Source organism: Megalops cyprinoides, chromosome 23, assembly GCF_013368585.1.
Source record: "Megalops cyprinoides isolate fMegCyp1 chromosome 23, fMegCyp1.pri, whole genome shotgun sequence".
Lineage (NCBI taxonomy): Eukaryota > Metazoa > Chordata > Actinopteri > Elopiformes > Megalopidae > Megalops > Megalops cyprinoides.
The window spans coordinates 16,725,210-16,735,845 of record NC_050605.1 but is presented as its reverse complement, the minus strand read 5'-3'; the positions used below and the strand labels follow the sequence as shown (position 1 = coordinate 16,735,845).

At 48.1% G+C, this 10,636-nt stretch overlaps 2 protein-coding genes across 4 annotated transcripts in view; one reads left to right on the top strand and one right to left on the bottom strand.

Moving 5' to 3' along the window:
* Positions 1–1,182, top strand: part of bcl2l13 (BCL2 like 13) — a 22,040-nt gene extending 20,858 nt beyond the window's left edge. The window contains exon 7 of the mRNA XM_036518486.1: positions 1–1,182. This exon is cut by the window's left edge and continues 131 nt beyond it. Coding sequence (XP_036374379.1) covers positions 1–820 — 820 coding nt within the window. The 3' untranslated portion in view covers positions 821–1,182.
* Positions 1,183–5,155: 3,973 nt separating this feature from the next.
* Positions 5,156–8,777, bottom strand: bida (BH3 interacting domain death agonist). Of its 3 annotated transcripts, none has more exons than XM_036518006.1 (5): positions 8,666–8,777; positions 7,249–7,529; positions 6,261–6,385; positions 5,691–5,903; positions 5,156–5,295 (listed from the first exon to the last, which is right to left on the bottom strand). In XM_036518006.1, the coding sequence occupies exons 2-4, from the start codon at positions 7,499–7,501 to the stop codon at positions 5,700–5,702; spliced, it is 582 nt and encodes a 193-aa protein (XP_036373899.1). In that variant the 5' UTR covers positions 7,502–7,529; positions 8,666–8,777; the 3' UTR covers positions 5,156–5,295; positions 5,691–5,699. The 3 variants fall into 3 exon arrangements, with proteins under 3 accessions (XP_036373899.1, XP_036373902.1, XP_036373901.1); XM_036518009.1 differs by having other exon boundaries at positions 6,261–6,382; XM_036518008.1 differs by lacking the exon at positions 8,666–8,777 and adding an exon at positions 8,105–8,317.
* Positions 8,778–10,636: the final 1,859 nt, after the last annotated feature.

Sequence of the window (10,636 nt, the reverse complement as noted above, 5' to 3'; positions counted from 1 at the left end):
AGACAGCAGCGGCCCCAGCTCCTGGCAGACGGAGAGCCTGCCCGTCTCGCTGACCGGGCACGACTCCTGGGCGCAGGTGGGCGTCATGGACCCCGAGGACGCCAAGAGCCTGGACAGCAGTGACGGTGCGGCGCTGGCCGAGGAGCGCAGCGAGAACAACTCCTCCAACTCGGACATCGTGCACGTGGAGCGGGAGGAGGCGGAGCTGCTGGAGGCCGGGGGCGGGGCCGAGGCCGAGCCGGAGCCGGAGCTGCAGGAGAGCGTGCTGAGCGTGCTGGGCAGCGAGAGCGAGCTGGCTGAGCTGAGGGCGGAGATGAGGGCGGGGTCCCCCGTGCCCCCTGAGCCTGTACCCGTGCCCACGCCCGAGGAGGCGGAGCCTGTGAAGGAGAGGCTCCCCGGCCCTCTGGCCCAGGAGGAGCCGCCTGCCGCCCCTGTGTCGGAGCCGGAGCCCCCGGCCCCTGTCCCCGCCCCCGCCCCCACCCCTGCGGAAGCTCCAGTAGAGTCAGAGCCCCCACCCCCCAGCCAGGAGCTCCCCCCGCCTCCACAGCCGGAGCCGGAGCCAGAGCCGGAACCGGTGCTCCCCCCGGTGGAGCCCCAGTTGGAGATTGTGCAGGAGGCCGCCGTGGCGACCCTCGCCGCACCCCCTGCCCAGGAGCCCCCCGTAGCCCCGCCCGAGGAGGAGGCTGCGGCGCAGACAGAGCCCACGCCCCCCGAGACCCCCCCGCCTTCAGAGCTCCCCGTGCTGCTCTACGGGGGCGCCGCCCTGGTGGCCATCGCTGCAGTGGTGGCGTACGGAGCCATGGTCTACAGGAAGAAATAACGGAGCCCCCCCCCACACCCCCAACACCCCACCCCTGCCCCGCCCCGGCTCACTGCTGGTTATCTGGGCTGCCGAGGAGACAGGGGGCGCTGTGCCGCCGGCGTGCGCACTCTTAGGGAACCTCTCCCTCTCTTCTCATTCGTTTTTGGTTTTTTCTCTGTCGGCTCATCAGAGCCGTTTTTCCTTCCTCGTGAGCGCATCACTCCTACGCCCCCGTCTGACTGGAATGGAGTGTTTAGATTGGTCTCCGTTTCTCTGTTGTGTGTTTTTTGGACTCGGCGTGTGTGGTGTCTTGAATGCACATGGGTGATTTTTTTTTTTGGTTTCGTGTCCCTGCCTGGCTGTGGGCTGGGGTGCCTGTTTCTGTCCTCTGTAGCTCTCTGGGTGGGGGGTGGGGGGGGGGGGGGGGTGTTACACTGAATCATGTGCATTGAAGTGATCTTTCACATTTTGGTAGAATCCTAAGAGGTTTTTAATTGTGGTTTTCCAAAGAGGCAAGCAATAATGACAAACTTTGAACAAAGAAGACCAGGCTTTTGTTGATGAATTTGCACCGGCCAACTGACACACGCAGGGACCCACAAAAGCACACCCTTCTCTGAAAACTACACATGCATCTCCTGTGTGGAGTCTCTGTGAACTTTGACACTGGTGCCGAAAGCTGTAAGTGGTACTGATGGGGAAAAACTGTCAGACTCAAGCCCTGACTATAGAGCACTCCGCATCCAAATAGTGCAGTTAGGGCACAGTGCTGCAGACAGGGGGTCTCAGTGTTCAGGCTCTCAGGCGCTGTCAGCCATTTCTGAACCCCAGTGCCTGTGCTTGACTCTGTTCCCATCTGGTTTTCCATTGGACAGTGGGTTTATTTGATTGTGAGTGATTTTGACATGTAATTCTTATCAGCTGGCAGTGTTCTGATCACTCAGAAACATTTGCTGTCCAGCCAGAAGAAATTAATTGCGTGCACACAACTACAGACTACTGATTATCGTGGAGGTGAATCGTATCCGTTATTTCATTTCATTATCTGTGGAAATGGAATGATACACACACACACACACACACACACACACACACACACACACACACACACACACACACACACACACACACACACGTGAGCCGCAGTACAGCAGCAGTGATGCTCCATTACAGGAACTGGTGCGCCTACTTTGTGAAATCGATTTGCTGGTCCCTTGTGAGCTTTTACCTAAAATGTGTTGCTACAATTTGACACAGAGGAGTGAACTAACCCTGTAGTTCTATATTCGGCCTCACTGGACTGAAGAAAGTCTGTCTGCTTTGGATTTTTGTAGGTAGTTATATAGTACAACACTGCTACAGTTTGAAATGAATCACAGATTATTATACCAAAAAGCACCGCCCACTCCAGATCAAATGACTGCCTTGATTATAGGGTGCTGGCAGAGTTGTCTGCGTTTGTAGACTTTTATCTGCAATAGATTGGCTTCTTTTTAAAATTTCTACTGCACAACTCACAGATAGCACTGTGACACTGAAAAATGCTTGATGGGTGTCGGTGAATGATTCAGGTGTTTTTGGGGCTTCTGGGAACTTTCACCCTGCACTATACCCCATATAGTGAAGTGTGTAGCCACACTGCATAGGCACTGCGGTGATGCTCATAAACTTCTCTTCGCCAGCACTTATAGTTCAGGTTCACCTCCCCAGGTCCACCATAGCCACCCCCCCCAGTGACGGGTAGAGGGTTCTCAGGTGTTTGCCCTCTGTAGGGTCACTGATATTTGGGTGTGATATTTGGGGAACTACAGAGGTGGAAGCTGAAGGGGGCACTTGCTTTGGAGATGCTTACTGTTTTCTTGACCTTTTTAATTTTTCAAGCTTTTTTGGCGCTGCTCCTGCCCCTCGTCCCGCGGACATTTTGAGCTGCGTCACGGGTCCCTCAGATTCCTCCACCTAACGGACGTTCTGAGCCACCGCCTGGCCATGTCATGCCAGCTCTGATTGGCTCACGCTTTGTTTCGAGGGAAGCTGAGGAAGTGGAAGGGTGTTAACAGGCAGCACAGCCCAGTTCAAGTCCACAATGGCACAGATGTTAAGAAATCCCCAGGTTCTTTATTGTAAATGTTCACAATGACTTTGTGTTGGTACTGCTGTGTTGAAGGCTTTGCCTCAGTGCTCCTACTGAGTAAGGATACCTTTCTTTCTGTTCAGCTCAGAGGCCACAGATCAGCACCCCAGGCTTCAGTCTGTAGGGATGACAACTGATTTTGTGCGGGTACCCTTTTTCTTTTTCTCTTTTTTTTGATGGGGGTGGGGCTGGAGTTGCATACGGTGAATATAATTCACCACACCAGGAGTATACAGTACATTCATTCTTCAAAGTAAAAGTGATGCGTTAAGAATCTGAGATTCAAAACTGTCAGAGGTCATAAGCTGAACTTTTGTGTGTTAGCCTTGTGAGTGTTGTGTGTGTGTGTGGGGAAAAGGTGACGACCCCTGAGACAGCAGTGCTGCTGTATGACACCGTATCCTCAGTTCTAGAACTGACTGTCTTTCTACAGCCTCCTCAGAACCTCCTCGTTCAGGCCCAGGACCGAGTGAAGCTGGCAGTGTGTGTGTGTGTCTCCGGCTAGCTACCCAGCACAGCCCCATCAGTCTGCTGTAAACCCACAGTGTGTCGAGCCTAACTACCTTGCAGAAAGACCTGCACACATCTCTGAGACTTATCAAGGGGGTCAAAAATGCCATGGTTAAAGCTGTTAGTGCTTCCTCCCTGCAGTAACTGCCATGGTCTGAATGCAGGCCTCCCATCCTCCAACAGCTGATGGAAAAACCAGTAGACGGGATCAGTAGAGAGACGGATGCCAGCACTGCCACAGACAATCAGTAGAAATGACATAACAGCCTTTCCCTCAAAGGGAAGAAACCTGAATATTCCTTGCAGAAAAAAAGAGAAAATAATACTTTGTGATTCACATACTATTTATGTCTGTTCCTCAGACCTGCTCTGTTCATTGTCTTGTACAATGTGAATTTTAAAAAAAATCCACATATGATGCTTCAGGTGTCAGTTAAAAAAAACAACTTTTTTTACAGTCACTACAGAGAGGGTTACTGACAGACATGGAGTGAAACCATAGAAACCGTGTGCGCAATATGAATCCTGAAGTGAACTTCATGGAAGTGCATGGTTAGGTTCAGAGAAAACCCCAGCTTTAATGCAGTTGGTCTGTTTGGTTTCACTGCAGTGTATATTAAAAAAAGATATATGTGTGTATAACTGCGGCTCCATTTGTGTCACCAGTAAGAGACCTTCACCCCCCTACTGGCACTGGCAGCATCAGCCAGACAACCTGTTCTCTATAGAAACAGCCACTCCACCTGTCTGAATCAGACCAATGACACACACACACACGCACACGCACACACACACACACACACACACACACACACACACACACACACACACGCTTTCACTGCCCACAGGTTGTGCGCTGCATAGCCAGGTGACAGGGGAGCTAGGTGCTCACAAGGTTTATGAACAAACATCAGAGCAGGAATGGGTTATTGTAGATAGTGGATGGATGTTGACCAGCGTTTAAACACTTGCGTTCTGATAGATGGAAATGTGAAAAGGATGCTTTCATGTGCGTCAGTGTTAATGGGTTTGGAATGCAATGGATTCTCAGTCCTTACTAAACAATACATAGAATGTTTTTTTTTCTTTTCAAATTGGAAAGTTTGGAAAGAACAGTATGGATGTAAAAGCCCCAGCTTTGCACTTTGTACTGAGTTTCCTGAGTAATAAAGAAAATTAACCTTTACACCCAGTCTACGGTCTGCAAGTAATACCAGTTTTGAATTTGGTGACAAATGACAGAGTTGCCACCTCGCCTGTTTTAATGGCCAAAAGCAATGGTGTCCAATAATGCAGTTCATTTGATTTAAGACAGTTGTCAACCCTCCCTGTCATGTGACCCCCATTATTTGGCAGATGTACTGTAGCAACTGTTAAGCATTGCACACATACACAGATAAACACTATGCTCCATACTGACTGTCCCCTTTTCCTTCCAAGAACAGTGCTTTCAAGGAGAAGCTTCAATCCAGTACCATAGAGTTGTAACACTTCAAATGAACACTGGAGGGAAGAATCTCAAACAAGGCCAAGAAAAAACTTTTCATAACTAATTTTTATTATCACAGAACATAAAATACATTTTGATACACATTCCTTCCCAGAAGACTGCTGAATTAACAAAAGACAAAACAGAAAATAAGACCAAATAAAAATAGGAATAAGAGTCACAAACTCGCACACTGACTGGAATTCGCAAACGTTTTTGGCCAACAATTTCAACAAGATTCAGTCTTCTCAGAGCAACAATAAAGAGGAGGTGTTTTAAGCTCATGAAACGGCCACTCCAGATCACCTATCTGGCTGAACTGCAGGTGAGCAAAGTCTTCTTGCTGGCAGTGAAAACCCAACACTACCGAAAGAAAAGAATGACAGGCGCATCAGTCAAGCAGCCATAAAATTCAGCGCATCCTCTCATCAGCCTGTAGCTGAGAACTGACGCTGGTAGCAAATGCACCGCAGCTGGCCTCCTCTGTCTGCAATTTTAGTCTGAAAGTGCCTTTTTTTTTTTAACCCCCCCCAGACGTCATTGCTAAGCACCCCAATGAATTTCGGTATGACTCTTCAAAACCACAATTCAGCAGCTTTTTGTTGACCTCGGTGCTTGAGAAAAGCTGCAGCTGTCTTGTGTAAAGGTGTAATGGCAAACGTTTCATCAGATAATTCAGAGACAGGATGAATGACTCATTCCTGGAGATGGTTAACCGTACTGGGGTGGGGGTGGGGGGCGCTGCTGCTGCTGCTCACCTGTGGGAGTCACCTGGCTGTAAGGGTGGCCATGCACTGCAGCGCGGAGCTGAAGAGGCCCTGCAGCAGGCGCGGCATGTGCTCGCACGCCCTCTTCACCAGCGTCATGGTGAGGACCAGCACCACGCGCTCGTGCGGCAGCTGCTCCAGCCAGGGATCCAGGCCCGCCTTCAGCATCCGGTCCACCTCCGCCGACAGGTGTGTCTGCCAGTGCTGCGGGACAGGTGGGGCACGCGGGTTAGGGCGGCGCGCTCCAGGTACAGCTCGAGAGAAAGATGTCGGGAAGGGCACACACACACACACACACACGTGCAGACGCATTTGTGCACGTGAGCCAAACTATAATATGCTGCGCCACATGGGTACGCTAGTCAGAGATGTGAGTGAGAGGTGGATGGCCCAGAACACAGCAAAATCACACCATCTTGCGAGGTGCATGGAGGCTTGTATACACACACATACACACACTCTCCGACACCTTTACATTATCTTTCTCTCTCCCACACAAACACACACACACACACACACACACACACACACACATACACACACACACACACACCTACACACCTGCAAAGGGGAGCCCTGCAGCTTATTGATCAGGTTCTCAGCAGCTTGGGCAACCATCCTGTTCTCCAGCTGGTCAGCAATCTCAATGAGTCCTGCTGCCACGTTTCTTAGGACGTCCTCATCTGCTGGGTTGTTTAAACACAGATAGGTACAGCAGGAGTCAGTAGATATCATTCAGTAGATTTGGGTAGGGATGGTAGGGAAGTGTCTCTACAGAGGTGGAAAACCCCGGCTTCAGACAGTCCTGCCACATATTTGTTCCACCCATTCACTACACCAACTGAATTTAATTAGCACAACTCTTCAGCCAGGTAGAGGAGCTAATTAGTGAAATCACCTTGTTTAGTGAATGGCTAGAACAAATACATGGTAGGACTTTTACTTTCTGAAGCCAGGATTTTCTACCTCTGGTAGGGACATGTCCCTACCATCCCTTCCTAAATCTACACCTATGGTAGACAGTGCAATTCTGAATCACATTTATATGTTTTTTTAACACTACAAACCTATCACTTATAATTATACACAACCACTGCTAGCAGTTGATATGAGGCCTTACAGAACAATATGCAAATATACAACACAGGCAGCGGGACATCTGAAAAATGTGTGTTGATGCTGGCCTGGCAGACTTGCATAATTTCAAGAATGAGAAGGGGAAGTTAGTGTGCCGGTAACTAACTACATTAGTGTGTTTTTCCTCCTGCCAGCGGGCCGGTTCCTCTCTGTGAAAACATCTGCTTCCCTTCTGCCAGTGCAACATTGCGCAGCGAATGCTTTTGATCACTAAGCATGGATGCTGCGATCGCGGTTTACCCTCCATCTGCTTCATGTGGACTATAAAAAAGTCAACGTGAAACACTAATATCTGTTCTTATTGTGTGCGTACTGCCAAGCGCCCCTCACAGCCCAATCAAAGTAAGTTAATATAGAGACTTCTGTCAGCTGCTGACGCCGTGGAGAGGGATGGCAAAAGAGACGCCCCCACCTGGCCAAGCGGGCTGCAGGTCCCTGACGTGGTCCCGGGGGTTGTAGCAGAGGTGTCCGTCCGTCTGCAGCTCTCCGTCCTCCTCGGCATCACCGTCCACACCGTTGCAGTTGATGTCCGTGGTCAGTTTCAGCTGCCGCGCCAAGGCGTCCAGCTCGCTCGTCAGCTCCTCGTTTCTGCCGCTCTGGTGCTGGAGGAAGGACAGGAAGACCAGGGGAGTGATGGGGTCCAACCCCTCGTCTCCATTGTCCATGGCTTGCCTCTACTCCCAGCTATCCACACTGCAAATGCAGAAAGAAAGACGCGGAGTGAGGGAGTGTTGCATTAAATTACATCACATGCATTTAGCAGATGCTGTTATCCAGAACGACTTCCATCCAGAACATAAGTGTATCCATTCAGTTTAAACGAGCAACAGTGTCGGACCAGGGTTAAAACCATATAGCCAGTGATTTTCATTTAAACATTCTACAAAACGTCAGCTCGCAACCATACGAGCTATGCGTTGCAGAAAGTTACGATTTTGTCTCCGATCAAACCCTAAAAAGCATCCATTTCAAACGCAACGCTACTTGACAGTATCGACACAAATGTTTACCGTATGAGAAGATATTATCAGCTGCTCGTTTTAACTAAATTGCTAAGCATGGAAAACAGGCGAGCTGTTGCTTGTTAGCCAAAGTTAGTTAGCGGAGTAGTTTCACATTAACTAAGCTAACCGACAACCTTTTGATGCAGCTGACTCACTCGATATCGAGGAAAACCAAGAAAAAGCAAGCTAGCGACCATGCTGCTTCAATACAAATGCAAGCAACTAGTTAATGCTACCTCGCCAATATTACATACCCATACGTACCAAACTTCGCCGCCGGGTTAAATAGTCGTAATTGACTGGAAAGGTTTTAAACAAACAAAAATCCTAATATCACTTAGCAGTATGGCTGTCCCACTAAATCGGGGAAAACACGCTTATCGTGTTTTAAAGAACCATGTGCCTTTGTTTATTTCCGAAAAGGCAGCGCGCGGAAAAAAAAACAATAGCCCGACCGTGCTAACGTTACCGACACAAAAAGCAGTGTGCTGGTGGGACGCTAGACACAAAATAAGGAAACCAATCGGAAGTTAGCTAACGCAGTCGACGTACTTGATATGGGCATTTAACTTAAGTTTTAGTTCGGGCTCGTTCCCTTAAGGAATTCCCCTTCCAGATATCTTGCAATCTTGCCAACGCACATTGACAATAGCCACCTAGCTAGCTTAGCTGGCTGATCGTTTTCATTGCATCCACAGTAGGAGAATTTTCCCTAACGAACTCATTCCTAACAAAAAACCCTCCGCTACTCCCTGAGAGCGCATGCCAGTTACTTATTTGACACAACGAAAAGAAAGACCTGCTGAACGACAATAGCTGATATACCTGCTTTTATTTAGGACTAACGGTTAACGTCCGGGTGTCCACGCCGCTTCACACGTCACGGCTGCTGCTGCTGCTGTTCCTGCTGTTGGGGGTTATTTATCACTCGCAATGAGCAGGCAGGCGGCTTTGTAACAAAAAGCGCATCTCCGAGGGGAGGGGTGCACAGCCCACATCAGGTCACCCAGGGTGGTGATGGAACCCGTCTTTTCAGGATGTGACGGGACAGTTGCGTGATGTGCATGTTTACAGCTTTAGTTTTTAAAGGTCTTCACACAGTACTGCATGCCTAAAACTGAAAGTTCAGCAGGGCGCACGGGTATTTTGCAGTTAAATAATGAACCAGACATCACGTCGTCTTGTTCCAAAGAAAAAAAACCCGTTCTAAAAACAGTGCAACTGTGCAAGAACTTCCCCGCAGATTACTTCCTCAACGCGAAGGAACACAGGGAATCCCGGTACTTAAAAGTTAGTGTTTATCTCATCCAGGCGCAGTTCCATGATTCACCGAGCGAAGTAAACAAAATCGTTGCGTCGACAACACAGTTGTCACACTGGTTGGTTTATGCAAACATTCCTCGGAACTCTTTGCGAGAATATATATTTGGGCTACTCACCCTTTTGTTGCCTATTTCGTCATGCGATTCTAGGAGACATTTGTGCTTGAGCCTATCCCTGCTGTTCTAGACTTTATTGTTTGCAGGACAATAAGTTTTCAACTTGAATGCAAAAGAGACGCACATTGTATCTTTCCAAGTGTAACCAGTGTTTGTGTTAAAACGACAAACTGAAAACAAATGATCCTACATTTTAAATCCCCAAGGATCAGCACTAATCCAGGAATAAAAACTGAATTCGTAGCCGCGAGTTTCCGATCTCAGATGAACTGTACTTGTGACCCATGAGGGTAGGCAGCAGGGACCAGGACACTGTGTGGCATTGAGGGTCTTCTATAAGGTCACGTGTGTCCAGAGATAATGCTCCTCTGGCTGCAGAGGTGCCCCTATAGCTGGGGTTCATCTCTCCAGCACAGAGCCTGCTGCAGACAGATAAGCACAAGTCCCCTCATGTTTGTTTGCTCATACTGACACAAACACCTCTGCTTCCTGCATGTACAGCTGTGGGAGCGTGGTGACTAAAATCTTGAGTTATGTGCAAAGAGTTTTTTTTTTGAAAAAAGTATCAGTCCATGATTGATGTAACAACCCAAGAGAATACACAGTAGACAGCCTTAAACCAAGTACAGATTTCACATTCCCTGAAGAAATATGAGGTGTTTGTTTGTGAAAGTGAAGCTAAAAAGTGAAAGGGGCCTACATTGTCCAAGAGTAGGTATTTCAATAAATCTAAACATTACTTATACTGATACTGAAAAACAGAACTTACTCTTTCAGCAGGTGCATCTCCATTGACACGGTGAGTGTTAATCTCCACTTTCTGTTTTGGTTTAGCTGCCGAGCTTTCACCCGGTTTCAATACAAAATCAACACAAACTACTAATTGATACACCAATACATTGTTTTTGCACATGATACTTAATACTTTAAGTGATTTGAGGACCATGTGTGGGGAAAAAAAAGCATTTTTACCCCCGTTTTTCTGTTCAGCTCATAAATAAAAGGTTCTGGGTAGTAGTAAGGCCTGTTTACAAGAAGCGGATGACGGGTGGCATCTAGCCTTACAGGACATGCAAATATGTACTTGATGCATATCACACAACACTAACTGAAATGTTTGACCCATTCCTGGTAACACTGGTGATTACCATCTTCAACCTGAAATCAAGGTAAGGCTTTCTGAAAGTCAGGTAAAAAGAGGGCTGCATTCCATAAAAAAACATTTAAAACTTTTATTTACACTTAAGAAAATTAAAAAGCCCGTTTAAAAAAAAAAAAAAAAACCTTAAAAACATCAGAGTACTTTTTACAGATGCACTCGAAGTCTTCAGCAGTCCAAATAAGCAGTCATCAGACG

Bases quoted from the DNA above. Each gene is read 5' to 3' on its own strand.
- bida (XM_036518006.1), bottom strand. From the start codon at position 7,501: ATGGACAATGGAGACGAGGGGTTGGACCCCATCACTCCCCTGGTCTTC. The intron at 6,386-7,248 runs GTGGGGGCGTCT...TAAACAACCCAG, and splicing joins CCTGCAGCCCGCTTGGCCAG to CAGATGAGGACGTCCTAAGA. The intron at 5,904-6,260 runs GTGTGTAGGTGT...CCTGTCCCGCAG, and splicing joins TGCAGGGCTCCCCTTTGCAG to CACTGGCAGACACACCTGTC.